Source organism: Rhinatrema bivittatum, chromosome 1 (genome assembly GCF_901001135.1).
Source record: "Rhinatrema bivittatum chromosome 1, aRhiBiv1.1, whole genome shotgun sequence".
NCBI classification, from domain to species: Eukaryota; Metazoa; Chordata; class Amphibia; order Gymnophiona; family Rhinatrematidae; genus Rhinatrema; species Rhinatrema bivittatum.
Window position 1 is genome coordinate 161,163,291 of NC_042615.1, and position 20,040 is coordinate 161,183,330.

The 20,040-nt window shown below is 43.1% G+C and overlaps 1 protein-coding gene across 1 annotated transcript in view; it reads left to right on the forward strand.

Annotated features, from left to right (window-relative positions):
• RFC1 (replication factor C subunit 1) overlaps positions 1 to 20,040 on the forward strand; it is a 311,481-nt gene that overhangs the window by 138,135 nt on the left and 153,306 nt on the right. Inside the window, exon 8 of the mRNA XM_029605127.1 lies at positions 17,327 to 17,404. Coding sequence (XP_029460987.1) covers positions 17,327 to 17,404 — 78 coding nt within the window. The remainder of the gene's footprint in view (positions 1 to 17,326; positions 17,405 to 20,040) is intronic.

Sequence of the window (20,040 nt, forward strand, 5' to 3'; positions counted from 1 at the left end):
GTTCCTCTCTTTGACCGACAACAGCCCTGAGGCTTCTTTTTTTTTCTCTTTGGCATGGACTCATAGGAAACATTTGGGTCCAGAATTGGAAGTACATTGGGAAGATAGTCATGCAGTTCCTGCTGCTCTAGGGAGAGCTGGCATTGAGGGGCTACTGCTGGAATCGGCCAGTGGCAGAGAGAGAGCAGCAGGAGTCTGATCAAGGACAGAAATGCAGTGGGAGCTCTGCCATTAGGCGTCCAATGCAGAAGAGAAAAAATTAGCAGAGCAGAGAGAGGCTTTGGAATGCACACATGGTGACTGTAGCGATCGCTGTGAAATCTAGAAGTGAAGTGCGAGTTTCAGTGCTGTCTATACCGCCACTGTACAGAGAGCACCTGGACACTGGGATGAGCAAGGGTAGAAGGCAAGGAGCATTAGAGAGCTCCTGCCATTGGGTTAAATGTTTGGGGGAGGTTCAGAAACTCCAGATAAACTTAAATGTGCTGGACTAACCGCAATAAAGAAATAAAGATTAATAAAACTAGTCAGTGGGCTGGAGACCCTGAAAAGCAATTTGAGAAGGCAGGCTGCAAAAAACAAAAAGGCGAGATGTGCCTATTCTGGCCTGCTGGCTGAAGGTTGCCCATCCATGCTGTATATGGATTGAAAGGTGCTGGTGGAAATCAGTCAGAGGCTGATAAGTTCAGTTATGTGATTAGTGCTAAAACCTATAAAGCTGCAGCCTTGGAGGATAAACACTCCTTTATCCAAGCTAAGGTTGACATGGCTGGACCCTCAAAAATATATGGCTGAGGTAGAACATCAATTCTTATACCACCTACTATATTCCTCTCACTCGCAATAACATTGCAGTAGGCCAATTTTTTAGATTGTGCCAGATATGCGCCTTTAGAAGTGATTACATCACACAAGCAAACACTGTGCCCACTTTGAGTCTCATGGTTACCCAACATGCATTATTAAATCAGCTTTCAAAATAGCCCTTTATATTAACAGGGATCTTTTATTTCAACTACAGAATTCCATCGCTGAGGATAGAATCACCTGTGCCCTCCCTTACTCTTCTCTCTCTGGACAAATATCTTCCATCATTGGCAATGTCTTCTCCACATAATATTTTTAAGGAACCTCCCCACTTTTCCTTTTGCTGAGGATGCAATTTCAGAGACATTCTAATATCCTCGGAATACCACCCACCTTAGAACGTCCAAGACTGTATTTGGGACACAAACTCTGTGCGCACTGTAAAGCATGTGATTTATTCTTATCCCATACTACTTTACCCATCCAACCACACAGCAACAGTTTATGCTTATTTCACCTCTGACTGTATTTCAAGTAGATTAAATTATGTTGTCATATGCTCATGCCCAAAACTATATGTTGAAAACGCAAATCTTTGAACACTGTAGCTGCATTAGGTAGTATCGAGAAGAATAATCTTTGGCAGTACACTGGGCTTCATTATTACATTCCCTTTCTGACCTACAGTTATTTACTATAGAATTTTGTAAACCTTCCTCCCGTGGAGCTGATTTCTCAAGATTTCTGCTCCAGCATGAACGATGTTGAATACATACACTTCAAACACGTTCTCCTTCTGGTTTAAATCAAGAGATGGTCTGGAGTGTTTTTTGTAAGGTATTTTCACTTGTTAATTTACAATATTTTGATATTATTTGGGTCTGTATTTCTGATATGGAGTAATGGGATTGGTCCCATTGATCACATGACTTTTTGGCATCAATTAGAATTTATATATATATATACTTTGGTCATTCAGTCTCATAGAACCTTTTCTGTCTGCTCTCAGAATTAATAAGCCTGCTATATTGTAAATAAGGCTTGCTCTCTATTTATTGCTGAGATTGAAATGTATTTACAGTGTCCTAAAATCTTGTATACGTTGTGATTTACATTGCTATCCTTTTGCTATTTACTGGGCAGATATGAGTCCTCCCTGACTCAGCTTTGTGCGAAACAAGGTTCCATATCGGGGGACTGAAGACTCTTTACAATGCTTATCTTGTGAACAGCTTCTTCTGACTTGAATATTGAGCCAGCTTTATACAATGAATAAAAATACTTAAAGTGGACCAATCTTCTGAATGATTTTCCCTCGGAACTATAAGGAAGTACAACTCCTCCTTTGATAGTTGACGTCACCAACTTTTCTCTATAGTAAAGAATCTGATCTCTTCTAATCATCTTGGCTCGTCCTCCTTTCTTTTAGAATTGTTAATTTTCCCCACAGAATCCACTGTATTATTGACTGTCTTGCTGTGATCTCATCTTGGATGACAATGAAATTTACCCTTAATGCTTCCAAGATTTGAGATCCTTTGTATTAGTAGGTCATCATTTAAATTTATCAGATCTACAGATCAAACTAGATCATGAAACTCTTACTACAAAACCCTATGTAAGAAGTCTGAGTGTTATTTTAGATATCTGTTTAGGTTTAAAATACCTACATATCTGTTTGCTCAAAAAGCATAGTTCAAGCACAGCTTGAAACATTTTCTGTTGAATTACCAGCTTAAGACAGTTCGTCAAGCTTTAGTGATGTCTACTATAGATTACTGAAACTCTTTGTAGGCCTACTTCTGAAAACACTATATAGCCTACAACTGATTCAGAATGTAGCTGAAAGGCTAGTTATGGGTTTTAGAGTCACCAGTCATTTTAGTTCTGATTTGTAAAGCTTTACATGGTTTAGGCCAACAATATTTGTTTAGGAAATCAGATTGTATTCTCTAGGACAGAATTTAAGATCCAGCAATGATTATCAACTTTGTACCTCCATCAATTAGGGATTGTTGGCTGATTAGCACCTGTATCTATGCAAGTCTTTTTGTGTGTGGCGCTGGCCTCTTGAGCTCCCTTACAAAAGAACTTCATTTTGAGGGGGGGAGTTTTTAGGTTTAAATAACTGCCGAAGGTACTATTTTGTTTTTAAAAATGATTGGTTTGTTGGTATTTGCATATTTTGGAGCATTAAAAGGGTTAAGATTAAGGCTCTGTTAACTAAATGTTTTCATCTGAGTGTGCATTTAATATTTTGGGTTTTTTTTGTGTTGTCATATTAGTTTTATATTTATTTGACAGTGTCTTGTAAGAACTCAGAGAGTTATATGCAGGAGGATGATTAGGAGACCTGTTATGTTAATGTCTATATTTTTATTAGTGTGTTAGATTTATTTATTTATTTATTTATTTATTATTTATTTTTAACTTTTTTATACCGACGTTCGTGTATAAAATACAAATCACACCGGTTTACAATGAAACTGAAAGTCGCATGGAAGCGTTACAAGGAACAAGGGAATACATATAACTGGGATACAGGAACTTGAACTTCAAAATGCAAATTGGGATACAACATGGGAGAGAATAAAATAAAATTAAACCATACCATGAGCGCCTACCCGGACATTAGAGACATTATCCCCATTAGTTAGCACTAAGTCGAGTATCGCACCTTCCCTAGTAGGCTCCATTACCAATTGTTTGAGCAGAGCCCCTTGAAGGGCATCAACCAGCTCTCTATTTCTTGTAGATTCCACGGAAGGGATGCTCCAATCCACATCTGGCAGATTAAAATCACCAATGAGCAACACTTCACCCTTCTTTCCCAAATTTTGGATGTCTTCAATTACATCTCTGTTCAGTTCTTCTATTTAAGTCAGGGGCCTACAGACCACCCCAGTGTAAATGGAAGCACCATCTTCTTTTTTTTTAGGACAGCCCATAATACTTCTTCCATACCCCACATCCCTTGCATTTCAGATGCTTGGATATTGTTTTTGACATAAAGAACTACTCCTCCCCCTTTTCTGTCCTTCCTTAACAACTTATATCCAGTGATGGGCCGTCTCCCAATCATGTTTACATAACAGCAACAATATACAAGTCTGCTCCACCCATTAAGGCCCGCAGCTCTGGGATTTTATTGCCCGGACTAAGAGCATTTGTGGTCATAGCTTTCCAACTTTTCTTCTTTGCAGGCCAATACAATACCCGCGCAAGAAAAACAGGCGGCCGGGTGGGCGTGCATTCATCCAGGCAGAGGGAGCCGGCGGCGAATGAATGCACGGCGGCGAATGAATGCCCGCCCCCGCTGGCAGTGAATGAATGCCCGTGCGATTTCGGCGCTCAAGGCGTGACGTCACGTCATGTGACTGCCTTGAGCGCCGAAATCGCAAGGGCATTCATTCACTGCCGGCGGGGGCCGTGCATTCATCCAGGCAGAGGGAGCCGGAGGCCGCTTTTCGCCGCCGGCTCGCTCTGCCTGGATGAATGCACGCCCACCCGGCCGCCTTGAGCGCCGAATCGGGAGGAGAGGAGAAGGGAGAAGGGACTACCGTAGCAGGCCCGAGCCTTGCTACTTTTTCGTTTTTTTTTTTTTTGCTTCGGGAGGAGGAGACAGGACTGGGGCTGCACCGGAGACCGGACGGGGCCAGGGCAGGTGAGCGGGGGCTGGGGGAAAGTTTTGCCGAGCATCGGGGAACATAACTGTCCACTTCCTGGTACCTGTCATTTCAAATGTCATTTGAAATGACATTTGAAATGGACAGATACCAGCGCGGCCGTGATGAAGCGTTAGGTCCGCGAACCCAGGATACTGTATAGGCGCTCTATACAGTAAAATGGGTTGCGCGGGCCTAACGCTTGCCTAAGGCTTCGCAGCCGCGGCATGCATTTGCATTGCAATTTGAAGAGAGTATCGAGCGGTAGGTGAAGAGAACTGTGCGTGCGGGGGGAACGAGGGTGCGCCCTGACACTGCCGCACTGTTTCTACCGCGGGCCCTTAGAGTATCGATCTGATTGTGAAACTACCAGCAAGGGTTATTTTTCCCTATATGCCACACCTTGCACTTGTCCACATTAAATTTCATCTGCCATTTGGCTGCCAATCTTCCAGTCTTGCAAGGTCCTCCTGTAATGTATCACAGTCTGCTTGTGATTTAACTACTCTGAATAATTTTGTATCATCCGCAAATTTGATAACCTCACTCGTTCCTATTCCTTTCCAGATTCATATAGAAAGACATGGTTTAATGGCACACAGTCCAAACATGGATTTACCCAAGGGACGTCTTGCCTAACAAATATGCTTCATTTTTTTTGAAGGGGTTAATAAACATGTGGACAAAGGTGAACTGGTAGATGTAGTGTATTTGGATTTTCAGAAGGCATTTGACAAAGTCCCTCATGAGAGGCTTCTAAGATAACTAAAAAGTCTTGGGATAGGAGGCGATGTCCTTTGTGGATTACAAACTGGTTAAAAGACAGGAAACAGAGAGTAGGATTAAATGGTCAGTTTTGTCAGTGGAAAAGGGTAAACGGTGGAGTGCCTCAGGGATCTGTATTTGGACCGGTGCTTTTCTATATTAATTATATATCTTGTGGTGATGATGGTGCCCCTGGTGGCAGGTCCTCAGCGGTGACTTCGGGCTCGGGGCTAATTATCAAGGACTGCTTCCACAAAGTCCTTTATAGCAGATCCCTCCCTGAAGTTTCTCCAGCGAGACAGGAGTGGGGGATAACCATAAGGCAAGGAGGCTATGGGTCAGCACCACTTGTAAGGAAGGCCCTCTTACAACTAGGCCCCTGAGACCAAACTTCCCTCATCCTCACTAGAATAAGGGTCACCTCCCTGGCAGCCCTTTAGCATAACATATTACATTCAGGCAGAAGCTTCTTATGTATTGAAGTTTATTAATTAAAGCAAACTCCACAGAGAGGAAAAACACACAACTCTTAACAAGTAATACCAACCACGCTTCTCACTCTGAGTTTCTAGCATACTTTTCCCCCTGCACATCATGTGGGCAAAGTAGGTTTTTCCCCCAGTACATTCTTCTTTCCACCCAAGTAAAACATAGTACTGAAACCCTCCCCCCACTGCAGGAACGTCTCCTTAGGCCAACTGCCAGGTCCTAATTACCTCTTTTCCTCCAGCTGCCTTAATTAAGTAAAACAACTCTTTTCGCTGCCCACAAGCTCCCCTTGCTGTGCAGTTCTAAAAACCATCTGTTAGAGCTGACTTAGCTTTTAGTGGAAAAGGTCTGCCGGGCACCATCACCCAGCCTCAGGCTTTGGATCTTACTTGCCTTCCTCCAGCTCTCTTCTCTCTTTCTCTTTGGAGGGCTACTCTCTTTATGTCAGATAGAGTGGCCCCTTCCTAGGAAGACACCTCCTCTGTGTTTCCCTGCCCCCAAACCCTTCCTGAGGCTGACTACCAGGGCATCTGGGAATGTAGTTTCCTTCCTGCAAAGTCCCATTGAGGAAAAACACCTCCCGCTTCTGGCTCAACTCATCACATATCTATATATATATCTATATAGATATAGATAGATATATATAGATTGTTTTGTCTATATATATAGATATATATATATATATATATACTATATATATATTTTTTTTTTTTATATAGATATATATATATAAATATAGAAAAGCAACCGGTCCAAATACAGATCCCTGAGGCACTCCACCGTTTACCCTTTTCCACTGAGAAAATTGACCATTTAATCCTACTCTCTGTTTCCTGTCTTTTAACCAGTTTGTAATCCACAAAAGGACATCACTCCTATCCCATTGACTTTTTAGTTGTCTTAGAAGCCTCTCATGAGGGACTTGTCAAATGCCTTCTGAAAATCAAAATACACTACATCTACTGGTTCACCTTTGTCCACATGTTTATTAACCCCTTCAAAAAAATGAAGCATATTTGTTAGGCAAGACGTCCCTTGGGTAATCCATGTTGACTGTGTGCCATTAAACCATGTCTTTCTGTATGTCTACGATTTTGATCTTGAGAATAGTTTCCACTATTTTTCCCGGCACTGAAGTCAGGCTCACTGGTCTATAGTTACACCGGATTGCCCCTGGAGCCTTTTTTAAATATTGGGGTTACATTGGCCACCTCCAGTCTTCAGATACAATGGATGATTTTAATGATAGGTTACAAATTTTAACTAATAGATCAGAAATTTCATTTTTGAGTTCCTTCAGTACCCTAGGATGCATACCATCCGGTCCAGGTGATTTGCTACTCTTTAGTTTGTCAATCTGGCCTACTACATCTTCCAGGTTCATAGTGAGTTCGTGCTATAAGTAAAGAACCACTGAATTAACACTCCAAATTAGGCCTGTCAACTGATACGCAGGTTGTAAATACAAAAAGCACACTTTGAAATGTCTGTATGTCAATGCCAGAAGTCTAAGAAGTAAGATGGGAGAGTGTATAGCACTAAGAGAGGTAGACATAATGGCATCTCAGAAACCTGGTGGAAGAAGGAAAACCAATGGAACAGTGCTATACCAGGGTACAAACCTTATATTGCAGTGATAGGGTTGATCAGCTTGGTGGGTGGATGGCATAGAATCCAACAGGATAAAGATCTTGCTGGAGATTAAATATACAGTTGAATCCCTATGGGTAGAAATCCATGAGTGCTGGGGAAGAGTATAGCGATAGGGGTATGCTAACATCCACCTGGCAAATTGAGCAGATGAATGATGAAATCCTAAGTGAAATTAGAGAAGCTAACCAATTTCTGCAGAACAGTAATAATGAGAGATTGACAATTTCCCCATTAGTGACCGAGTAGTGTAGATGTAACAGGACATGCTTCATAGAGTATTGGTTCAAGAACGGATGAGAGAGGGTGCCATTTTAGATCTAATTCTTAGTGGAATGCAGGATTTGGTGTGAGAGGTAACAGTGTTGGGGCCACTTGGCAATAGTGATCAAGATGATCAAATTTGATTAATGATTGCAAGGGCAAGGGGGACAATAATTAAATCTACAGCTCTAGCACTAAACCTGCAAAAGGGAGACTGATAAAATGAGGAAAATAGAAAAAACTGAAAGGTGCAGCTACAAAGGTTAAGATGGTAACTTTAAAACAGCCGTGTGGGTATATAAGATGCGTGCGATTTATAAAATCAGCTGGACACGCGTAAATCTGCGCACCATTTTATATGGATGTGTGCATATGCCGCTTCTACCACATAAATGGGGGGATTTTAATATACAACCACGCTGATACAATTACCAGTTAAACCAGTTCGTTTCCACTTTGGCCAGTTACAGGATAGGACTTCCTGCCCCCCCCCCCCCCCCCCAGTAACTAACCTCTCTTTTACCCTACCTGCTCCAACCCTTAAAACCCCACTGACTGACCTAGTTGTTTTTTTTTTGTTTTATAATTTATACGTCATCTATGGCAGAAGTAAAGTTATGCGGTAGGGGACCCCAGCATGTGCTTGTGTAAGTAAATATGTGCTGATTTCCATCTAAATTCCCGGAATGCCTGTGCCCACGCCCCACCACTTTTTGGACGTTTTATGTGCGTATTGGGAGATGTTCGCGACCATGGACGCTTCTTAAAAATACCTCAGCTGGCCTGAGAGACGTGTGTATCTCCCTGATTTGGTGCATGTAGGGCTTTTAAAATCTACCCCAAGAGTGCACAGTAGGCATGGCCATGTTTTAAAAATACCATTTTAAAAGTGCAGTCCAGATGTATTCCTCAATTTGAAAAGTTTGAAGGAAGGCCAGATGATTGCTGGCATGGGTAAAAGGTGAGGTGAAAGAAACTATTTTAGCCAAAAGAACTACCTTCAAAAATTGGAAGAAGGATCCATCTGAAGAAAATAGGAAAAAGCATTAGCATTGGCAAGTTAAGAGAGAATTTGAAAAGAAGTTGGTCTTAGAAGCAAAAACTCATAAAACATTTAAAAATATATCCGAAGCAGGAAGCCTGTGAGATAATCGGTTGGTTTGTAACATGATCAAGGGGTTAAAGGGACACTTAAGGAAGAAAAACCATTGTGGAAAATCTAAACTGTTGCGACTGTCACTTCCCGATGGCTTCACGCCACCTACCTTTCCTTTCTTGCGACTCCTTCTGCACTTCATGGACGCCTGGCTGCCGCGGCATCTGCCTGCCGTCCTCTCCAGCGACCCTGGACCGGCTTGGGCGCTGCCTCCTGCCATGCTCTTCAGGTACCTTAGAGCGCACACGCTGCGCGACCCTTATTCTTATTTCCTCATTGGCGCATTCCTCAGAGGCGTCCCCCTGTGATGACGTCACGCTGCCCGGATATTTATGCTTACTGTTTATTGCTAGCCGTTGAGTTAGCAAAGGTGATCTTACGGATGGGATTCGCTCTCCGTACCCAGCTACTCTGCCTTCAACTCCCATTGGACTCTTTCTGCTAATGGGGTACCCGCTCCTCGGGGGCCTCTTTGTTTCTTTCAGGTTGCTATCAGGTAACCGGGACTCGCTCCTCGAGGGCCCATGTTCCCTGACTCGCTGCTTGCATCTATCTCCTCTTGTACTTGGAAGAATTCGCTACAGACACCATCAGAGAGTACTATTATCATCTACTCCTCAGAGCTGTCTCCCTGGAACCAGGTACTCTCTCCTTGAGGGCCTGCCCCCATTCCAGCACCAGTGCCATCTTCTACGTGGAACCGCTGTGTGAGTACTTTGCCAACAAGTCTCTCTACCTCCAGGGATCTGGTACTCGCTCCTCGAGGGCCAGCTCTCCCTATCTTGGGGCTTCTCCATATCTGGGACTCTATGAATGTTGTATTGTGTTCACTCTCCTGTGCGCGCGATTCAGTAAAATAAATATTCAAATTAGGGCCCGTGGTAAAAAAAGAGGCGCTAGGGACAATAGTGCATCCCTAGCGCCTCTTTTTTGACAGGAGTGACGGCTGTTAGCGAGTTTGACAGCCGAAGCTCAATTTTGCCAGCGTCGGTTCTCAAACCCGCTGACAGCCATGGGTTCGGAAACCGGTTGCCGGCAAAATTGAGCATCCGGTTTTCAACCCGCAGGCCGATTTAAAAAAATTTTTTTTAAATTATTTTTAACTTTTGAGACCTCCGACTTAATATCGCCATGATATTAAGTTGGAAGGTGTACAGAAAAGCAGTTTTTTATTGTTTTTCTGTGCACTTTCCCGTGCTGGTAGAAATTAACGCCTACCTTTGGGTAGGCGCTAATTTCTGAAAGTAAAATGTGCGGCTTGGCTGCACATTTTACTTACTGAATTGCACGGGAATAACTAATAGGGCCATCAACATGCATTTGCATGTTGCGGGCGCTATTAGTTTCGGGGGTGTTGAACGTGCGTTTTCGACGCTCTATTACCCCTTACTGAATAAGGGTAAAGCTAGCGTGTGGAAAATGCGCGTCCAGACTGTATCGGCCTGTATGTCAATAAGTGGCAACTTCAACAAATGAATTCACCAAGTTCAGAGAATGCCCTGTCCTTTGATGAGGTGGAGAGACATTCTCTGCACCAATTTTTTGTGGGTAGGGCACCAAAATGTTTGTCACACACAGAAAAACTGTAAATGTAAGTCTCAATATTAATCAGACATATAAAATTAAAGAATAGAATTATGCAGCATATATAAAAAGAGTCCACAAAGTGTAGCTGTAAGCAAGAGACATCCTCGAGGTATGTGTTTCAGAGTTCTTGCTCTGCACGTGTTCCAGTGTTCCTCTTTCTGCTGGTTTCCTACATGTTGGATGTCTCATCAATTTCAGTGAAAGCAGGTGCTTGTAGCGATGCACTGCAGCAAAGATTTAACCGCCAGAGCAACCCACGGTATATGGCCTTGCCCCTCCTGCTTTCTGCAATGGAGCCAGATGAGTCATGAGATTTTATCCACGCACATTTGTCATACAAAGTATTCACCGGTGGCAAATAATCCGGTGGGTCTATCTCCTCCTCCTCACTCATTTCTTCAGTAAATTCCTCAACATCAGCATTTAAACCTTTGGCATTGGCTTTTCCAAAACTGCAAATACTGCAGCTCTGTGATTTATCACAGTTGGCTTAATCTGAACATGCCCTGGGGCTACATCAGCTGTAAGAGTCATATGCTGCCCTAGTAACTGCATCACTTTAGTAAATGTGGGGTGTGAATCCTTGCCCCCTGCCACTGACAATATAGTGGCAAGCGTCTGGGCAATAGGGATAATTTCTGGCCCAGCAGCTAGAATCCACGCCTTTTGGTAACTGGGTGGAATCGGCAAATCACCTGCCTGATGTACAGGGTGCTTTGTTATGATAGCCCTATGGGCAGTTAAATTCTGTAGTACTTTAATTCCCTCTGCATTACTATTCCATTGCATAGCACCAGTATCATAGGTAAAGGCTGCTTCATCTGGGAAAAATGTGTTAAATAATTCAAGTAGAAGAGTGCCCAAAGGAACTCTCCCCTCTGTTCCTCCTCCCCTCTGCATAATATCTGTGGCTAACAGCTAGTGCGTGGACAGAGGACTCAAGTCCTAATTCCCTGGCTGTCACTTCCAGTGTTAGAGTCCCTGACATGGATATAAACATGCTACCCAGGGGAGAATCCCTTCCCCAGGCTGCTGTCTGTATGCTGCCCCAAGGGAATCGCCTGGCCTCATATTCTAACATCTCCTTGTTTACTCCCTGGAATTACTCCAGTTTCCCCCACCAGTCGCTCATAATCTAACCTGGGTGGGTTAGGGATTCCGTTATTCCCAGGGCCGTGAATAATGCATTTTTCCAACCAGATGGTGTTTGTTTTGCCCCCTCATTCACATCTATCAGAGTCGTTTCCTCACTTGTCTCCCTGGTCTCAAGAGTACACACTTTCACAGAAGGGCTCACACAGGAAGGAAAGGGAATGGGTCCATCAAAAATGTCCCAATCTAAAGGGGCACCCATGACCACCTGGTGAACCTTAACAAGGTTTACTGCTACTCTTGATAGTAAGCGGGTAGAAAGAGCAGTAACTTAGCTTCACCCTTGTTTGACAACAGCGTCCGTGCACTGTTGTTGGGCAGTTTCCTTTGCCTGCATGGCAGAGTCGATGAGTATTTCCTGATGCTGTACCCTGATGTTTAGCTGCTCCTTCTCCCGCTTCAAGCTGCCACCTCCTCTTGGAGGGCTTTGACCTGCTTATCAAGGCTCTGCAACCTAGAAAACACAACATGCTCTGGTAGACCTACGGGCACTGTTCACCTTCAGTCCAGAAAGCACATCGGCTGTAGCAAAGGGAAGTGTTTGGTGCGATGCTGCCAACTCTGGGTTCCTGGGTACCTGTCATGTGTGAGAGGATTTGGGCTACAGCAAACCAGGGTTCGTGCCCTGACCAACCCAGCACTAGGGCCTGCACATCTTGTTTTCTTTTCTGAACATCGCCAGGAACATCGTCATATCTCTAACAGGATGGGCAGTACAGCTCCTGTCCCACCATAGCAAAATATTGAGGAATCCCACTGCTACCACCAAGTGTAGTATGCATGGGTTCGATGGATCCCTCAGTTTTGCCCCATCTTGTAAACCTATGCTGGAGGTTTGTGTTTATGCCCTTTGCAACCCGTCTAAATGATCAGCTTATAAGAACTGACCAAGCATTCATCTACCCTCCCCCTGCTTCCTGTCTGTTATATTCCTATATAAATAGCAATAATATTCAGAGATTGTAATTATTGTTATAAAGTGGTTATATTTTTCTTAGCTATATATAATAAGATAAAATATTTCTTTAGCAATAATAAAAATAGAATATAATAGATAGAAATGGTAAGCGTTTAAGAGGCTAAGCTGAGCAATATACAAATCAGTGGCAGTTACTTCCCTGAGAGATCTCTGAATCTGAATTGATTGTCCGGTCAATCACCTACTATGAGGCCCTTATAGATAGGCACTCATGCTCTCTCTCAGTGTGAGCTGTGAAATTGGAAATATCGCAGGGCGCGAAAAGTTTACCGCACCATGCGATACTACCGATGCGATGCGGTATGTTATTGTGTGGTGCGGTAATTCTAAAATTTCCATAAACATGCCCCTTTTTCTTAGCGCAGGTGTTATCCATGCATTATTAATGCATTTTCATGAATCTAGGGGTTGGGATCTCCAGAAAACATATGCAGCAGTAAGCATGATTTCCAGTATAACTTCAAAATAATGTCCAGAGAATGTGCTTTTCCGGGAGTTTATTCTGATGATATACTTAGCTGGCAGCTGGCCAATCCACATTCTATGGAGCTGGCATGTTGGAGACGAGACTGGCTTTCTTGCAGGGCATGTCTATAGTATTTCATTTCTGGGTTCTTTTATTCCTTTTCCAGCTGCTATATCTGTCACTCATGTTTGGCATATGTGTCTGCTGGACAAAGTTTTTGGAAATTTCCATTTTGTTGTAAGGGGAGAGTGGGTATTGTGCTCACTGCAACTTTTGCAACTTTTCCTTCCTCCTGTCTCTCTGAAGTTCCCAATCCAAACTTGGGCTGTCAGTTAGGGTAAAAGAAGTGGGCTTGCTCTTGTTCATTTTCCTGTTCTTCACCAAGCATAAGAAGGTTTCAGCAGTTTCAGTGAGTAATAGTAGCTGCAGTAGTGCTCAGACTCAGAGTTGTTTCTGCCTCTTGCTGGAGTACATATATTAGAGTTTGAGTGCTCCCAGAAGTGAATAAAAGGTGCATGTGTATTTAGGTGACTTCCTTGTTTGCAGGCAAGTTTGAGTGGCATGGAAGTTGTTGATTGAACATCCATGGTAGAGTTTCTCAAATCTTTTCCAGTCACCCCACAGCCAGTCTGGTTTTCAGGATATTCACAATGAATATGCATGAGAGAAAATCCGCATATACAAGATCTTCAGTGAGTGCAGATTTTCACATGCATATTTATTGTGGATATCCTTAAAACTAGACTATCTTGTGTGGTCACCAGCTCATGTTTGGGAAGCCCTGATCTGTTGGGGCTGCTGCTTCTTCATTCTCCAAATCTCTTTTGTTGGATTATGATGAATATTTTCTTGTTTTGACAGCTAGCTTCTTTGACTTTTACAGTAGTTGCTGTTTGAGATTTTGACTCTGCCCGCAGTGTCTAAGAATTTGGGTAGCTTGAACCCTGTGTCATTCATGACGAGATTATACTGTAGGTTGATAGAGCCTGCTTGGTGCACTTTTCTATAGTGGCTTTTGTAAATGCCATCAGTACTTCTATTTCAATAATAATACAAAAAAACCCCTCAATCCCAGTAGTTAAAAAGTATATAAGAACATAAGATAACCCATACTGGATCAGACCAAGGGTCCATCAAGCCCAGTATCCTGTTTCCAACAGTGGCCAGTCCAAGTCACAAGTACCTGGCAAGTACCCAAACATTACATGAATCACAAGCTACTATTGCTTATTAATTAATATCAGTTTATGGGTTTTTCCTGTAGGAACTTCTCCAAACCTTTTTTAAACCCAGATAGACTAACTGCGGTAACCACATTCTCTGGCAATCAATTCCAAAGCTTAACAATGTGCTGAGTGAAAAAGAATTTTCTTCAATTTGTTTTAAATGAGCTACTTGCTAACTTCATAGAATGCCCCCTGGTCCTTTTATTATCTGAGAGAGTAAATAACCAATTTACATTAACTTGTTCAAGTCCTTTCTTGATTTTGTAGACCTCTATCATATCCCCCCTCAGTCGTCTCTTCTCCAAACTGAACAACCCTAACTTCTTTAGCCTTTCCTCATAGGGCAGCTGTTCCATGCTCCTTATCATTTTGGTCGCCCTTCTCTTCACTTTCTCCAGTGCAACTGTATATTTTTTAAGATGTGGTGGCCAGAATTGCACACTGTATTCAAGATGCGATCTCACTGTGGAGCAATATAGAGACATTATGACATCCATTGTTTTGTTTGCCATTCCCTTCCTACATTCTGTTTGCTTTTTTGATCACCACAACACACTGAGCCGACAATTTCAATGTATTATCCACTATGACGCCTAAATCTCTTTCCTGGGTGGTAACTCCTAAGATAGAACCTAACATTGTGTAACTACAGCGAGGGTTGTTTTTCCCTATTTGCATCACTTTGCACTTGTCCTCGTTAAAATTTATCTGCTAGTCTTTCAGTCTTGCAAGGTCCTCCTGCAATTCATCACAATCCGCTTGAGATTTAACTACTCTGCATAATTTTGTGTCATCTGCAAATTTTGATCACTTAGCTCATCGTATCCCTTTCTAGATCATTTATAAATATATTAAAAAACACGGTCCAAGTTCAGATCCCTGAGGCACTCCACTGTTTACCTTTTTCCACTGTGAAAACAGACCATTTAATCCTACTCTCTGTTTCCTGACTTTTAACCAGCTTGCAATCCACAAAAGGACATCGCCTCCTATCCCATGACTTTCTAGTTTTCTTAGAAGCCTCTCATGCGGGACTTTGTCGAATGCCTTCTGAAAATCCAAATACACCACAACTACCGATTCACCTTTGTTCACATGTTTATTCAGCCCTTCAAAAAAATGTAGGAGATTTGTGAGGCAAGACTTCCCTCGGATAAAATCCATGCTAGCTGTCCCATCAAACCATGTCTATCTAAATGTTTTGTGATTTTATTCTTTATAAAAGTTTCCACGATTTTTCCCGGCACCGAAGTTAGACTCACTGGCTTATAGTTTCCCAGATCATCCCTGGATCCCTTTTTAAATGTTGGGGTTACATTGGCCATCTTCCAATCTTGAGGTACAACGTATGGTTTTAATGGTAGGTTACAAATTAATTGAAATAGGTCTGAAATTTCAGTTTTTAGTTCTTTCAGAACCCTAGGGTGTATACCATTTGATCCTGGTGATTTACTACTCTTCACTTTGTTAATCAGGCCTTCCAATCTTCCAGTTCACCGTGATTTGGTTCAATTCATCTAAGTCATCACCCATGAAAACCTCCGTTACGAGTATCTCCCCAACATCCTCTTCAGTAAACACAGAAGCAAAGAAATCGTTTAATCTTTCCGTGATGGCCTTATTTTCTCTAAGTGCTCCTTTAACCCCTCGCAGGCTTTCTGCTTCTAATATATTTAAAAAGTTTTTATTGTGAGTTTTGCCTCGATGGCCAACTTGTTTTCAAATTCTTTTAGCCTGTCTTATCAATGTCTTACATTTAACTTGCCAATGCTTATGCTTTGTCCTATTTTCTTCTGATGGATGATCCTTCCAATTTTTGAATGAAGATCTTTTGGCTAAAGTAGCCTCTTTCAAATGAACAAAAATCAAATAATACAGTAGACATGGTGTTTACATTGTTCATTATGATCTTGTTCTGGCTACAACTAAAGAGTAGGGATGAAAAGAAAAAGGATGGTATCTGGTTTGGTTTGTCAGGGTACAAATTGAGGTTGGCTTGTCTGCAAGTTGTGTCAAATTAATAGTAATCAACTGGATTTACATTATGTAGAATCAACAATAAACTAAGAGCGGGATCTTGATGGCTATATTTAGAAATGTAATATGATGTGATAGGATGATGATTGATGATAAAATTTGCAATTATGTAAATAAATCTACAGCTCTCCAGAGACTGGCTGGGTAATGCAGCAGGTTAGCGGGGTGCTTTCTGGGAAGGCTAAAGAGATTAGGGCTCTTCAGTTTGGAGAAGAGATTGCTGAGGGGAGATATAATAGGGGTAGTGTGGAACGGATAAATGCAAATTGGTTTTTTACTTTTTCAGAAAGTACAAGGACTAGGGAGCATGCAATGAAGTTACTAGGTGATACATGTAAGACAAATAGGAGAAACTATTTTTTTTTTTTTTTACTCAACTCATAATTAAATTCTGGAATTCATTGCGATAGGATGAGGTGAGAACTGTTTGTGTAGCTGGGTTTAAAACGTTTTAGACAAGTTCCTGGAAGAAAAGTTCATAAATTGTTATTAAGATGGACTTTGGGAAATCCATTGCTTATTCCCTGGGATAAGCAGCATGAAATCTTTCTACCCCTTGGGATCCTACCAGTTACTTGTGACCTGGACTGGCCACTGCTGGAAACAGGATACTGGGCTTGAGGGACCTTTAGTGTGACCCAGTATGGCAAATCTTATGTTCTTATGTTATGCTCTTAAGGCCGGTGGGGGGGGGGTGTGCCAAAGAGACTGAGTGTTGTGGAAGCAGCCATGCTAGTGCTTGTGGATATTTAGATTATTACAAAGCTTTGTGATTAAGGAAGGGTTCCAGGTGTGAACTAAGTTAGGGATCTCGTTTGTTCACCTCACCAAACGATGGGATATAGAGGGAGAAGACAGCTAAAACTGTCTTGGCTAAGGAGGGATAGCTTATAAACTGTGACTAGCAGCTGAGATTGATCCTTAGTAACATGGATGGGATTAACTGAGCAGACTGGATGGATCAGTTGGTCTTTTTTTTGTCTTCTATTATTTAGTATGGCTGAGAAAATGTACACAGTTTTAGTTTTCATTTAATAAGTTCTGACTGAAATAATTTTTTCCCTTTTTTTGCTATCCCCTCAGCTGGAGAGACAACTGCATGAAGATGATGAATTTGCCAGAACTTTAGCAATGCTGGATGAAATGCCAAAGAACAAAAAGGTGACTTGGTTTTTTGGTCTTGCAGTTTCCTTTGCATCTCTGACTTCTAGCTCAATTGGAATCAGGTTGTACTGGGCTATAGCATCCTGAGCCTTCATTCACAGTTACCTGGAGTTCCCCCCCACCCTGTTTTTATATCTCCCTCCCACCTCAGCCCAACCATCATAATCAGAGTTTGCCTAGGGTCCACAAACTGTAGCTCTCTTTGAAGCTGGTGTGAGCCCTGAGTCTGGCCACTAGGTAGAATGGGGCTATGAACAATGCCTTCATTGCATTCCTAGCCCTGGCCAACCCAGAGAGCAGAAGCCTGACTGTAAGAAACTCTGCTTGACTCATGCTGGTGAAAGTGGATTGGACTGAGTGAGGGAGAGGTGGAAGAGGCTGCCAATAGTGTTACCATGGGCCTGCAGCACCTCATGGAAGAGCATTCCTTATGCATGCCACCTTGTATGATTACACACCCCAGAAGCCCACTATGACTATTAGGGTGCCATAGAGTGATGTGAGAACCAAAATTGGCCTTGTGGAATTCTGTGATGATTTCCCGTAGTAACTACAGGCTGTGAGCCTGACGTTGGTGTCTGGTAAAATTGTAGAAACTATAATTAAGGAAAGGTAAGTCATACCTTTTTAATCTATTAGAATTTTTGGTGGTGTAAACAAGCATGTGGATAAAGGAGATCCGAGTGATATATAGTGTATTTGGATTTCCAGAAGGTGTTTGACAAAGGCCCTTAAGGATCCTTAGTAAACTAAAAAATCATGATATAGGAGGCACTATCTCAGTGTGGATCGGTAACTGGTTAAAAGGTAGGCAACAAAAAGTAGGACTAAATGGACAGTTTTCCCAGTGAAGAAAAGTGAATAGTGGAGTGCTCCAAAAATCTTTCCTGGGGCCACCTCATTAAATAATGATCTAGAAAGGGGAGTGAGGAGTGAAGTGATCAAATTTTGCATTTGACGTAAAATTATTCAGGGTAGTTAAAACACAGGTAGATTGTGAGGAACTACGGAGTGATCTTTTGAAACTGGAGACCTTGTCTTCTAAATGGCAAATGAAATTTAATGTGGACAAGTGCAAAGTGATACACATACAGGCCGATGCAATACAGTGTGCTCAGTCGAGCGCACGGCTTTACTCACGTGTGGACGTGTGTCTAAACCCCCTAATGCAATAAGGGGATTAGCGCACAGCTAATAGCGCTCATCACATGTAAATTCATGTTGACAGGGCCGGCGGAAGCACTAGGCGAACTAGGCGATCGCCTAGGGCGCTGAGCATTAGGGGGCGCCGAGCCGCTGATGGCCAATGGCCGCGGTGGACGTCATCCCAATGCGGCTGAGCGGTGAACTACTGCTATGCTGTGTGCCGAATACACACAGCAAGAAGATCGGCGGGGCCGTGGTGGAGCTCAAGTCACCACGGCCGGAAGAAAACAATCGCGTCTAAACATGCTGGTGCTCCAGCTCCTTCCTGCCCGCGCGGCCCCGGAAGAAAAATGTTGCCGGAGCCGCGCGGGCAGGAAGGAGGAGGTGCATCAGCCAATGCAGGAACTTCTCCTCCTTCCTGCCCGCGCGGCCCCAAGAAAAAAGTTGCCGGAGCCGCGCGGGCAGGAAGGAGGAGGATCATCAGCCAATGCAGGAGCTTCTCCTCCTTCCTGCCCGCGCGGCCCCGGAAGAAAAATGTTGCCGGAGCCGCGCGGGCAGGAAAGAGGAGGAGCATCAGCCGCGTACAGAAGAGGAGCAGCGCGGCTCGAGATGCCGGGGCCGCTGCAGAGCCCATCCTGCAGCGGCCGTGAAGAGGAGGCCCAGAGGTGAGAGAGAGACTGAGGGTTTGTACAGTGTGTATGTGTGCGTGTATGAGATGAGTTGAGAGACTGTGTGTGGGAGTGAAGGACCTGAATGTTTGCAGAGACAGCATGGGAGCCTCTGTGTGTGTGAGAGACAGCATGTGACAGTGAGAGCCTGTGCTTGAGCAAGACAGCATGTGGGAGTGAGAGAGAGCCTGTGTGTGTGAGAGTCAGACAGCATGTGACAGTGAGAGCTGTGTGTAGAATGATTGTATGAGAGAGAGCATGTGACAGTGAGAGCCTGTGCTTGAGCAGACAGCATGTGGGAGTGAGAGAGAGCCTGTGTGTGAGTCAGCATGTGACAGTGAGAGCTGTGTGTAGAATGATTGTATGAGAGAGAGCATGTGACAATGAGAACCTGTGCTTGAGCAAGACAGCATGTGGGAGTGGAGAGTTGAGCAGACATGTGCAAGAGAGACGTGTATAATGATTGTATGAGGACAGCATGTGAGAATGAGTGCCTGTGTATGTGAGAGAGAGAGAAAGCATGTGAGAATGAGAACCTGACTGTGTGTTTGAGGGAAGAACAGATGGAGAGAAAAGAAATATGTTATAAAAGGAATTGGCAAAAAAAAGAAAGGGAAGGTGGAAAAAAAAAAGCCTGTGACCAACCGATTAGAAAACTAAGATCAGACAGCAAATGTAAAAAAAATAAATTACTTTTTACTGATTGGAACATGTAATCTTTGGGAATGTGCAAGAGTAGCACTTTCTCTATGCAGATCTCACAATGTACCATGAGGCCTGCACAAGAGGCAGCAGAATGGGCTTCAGTGCCAATAGTAG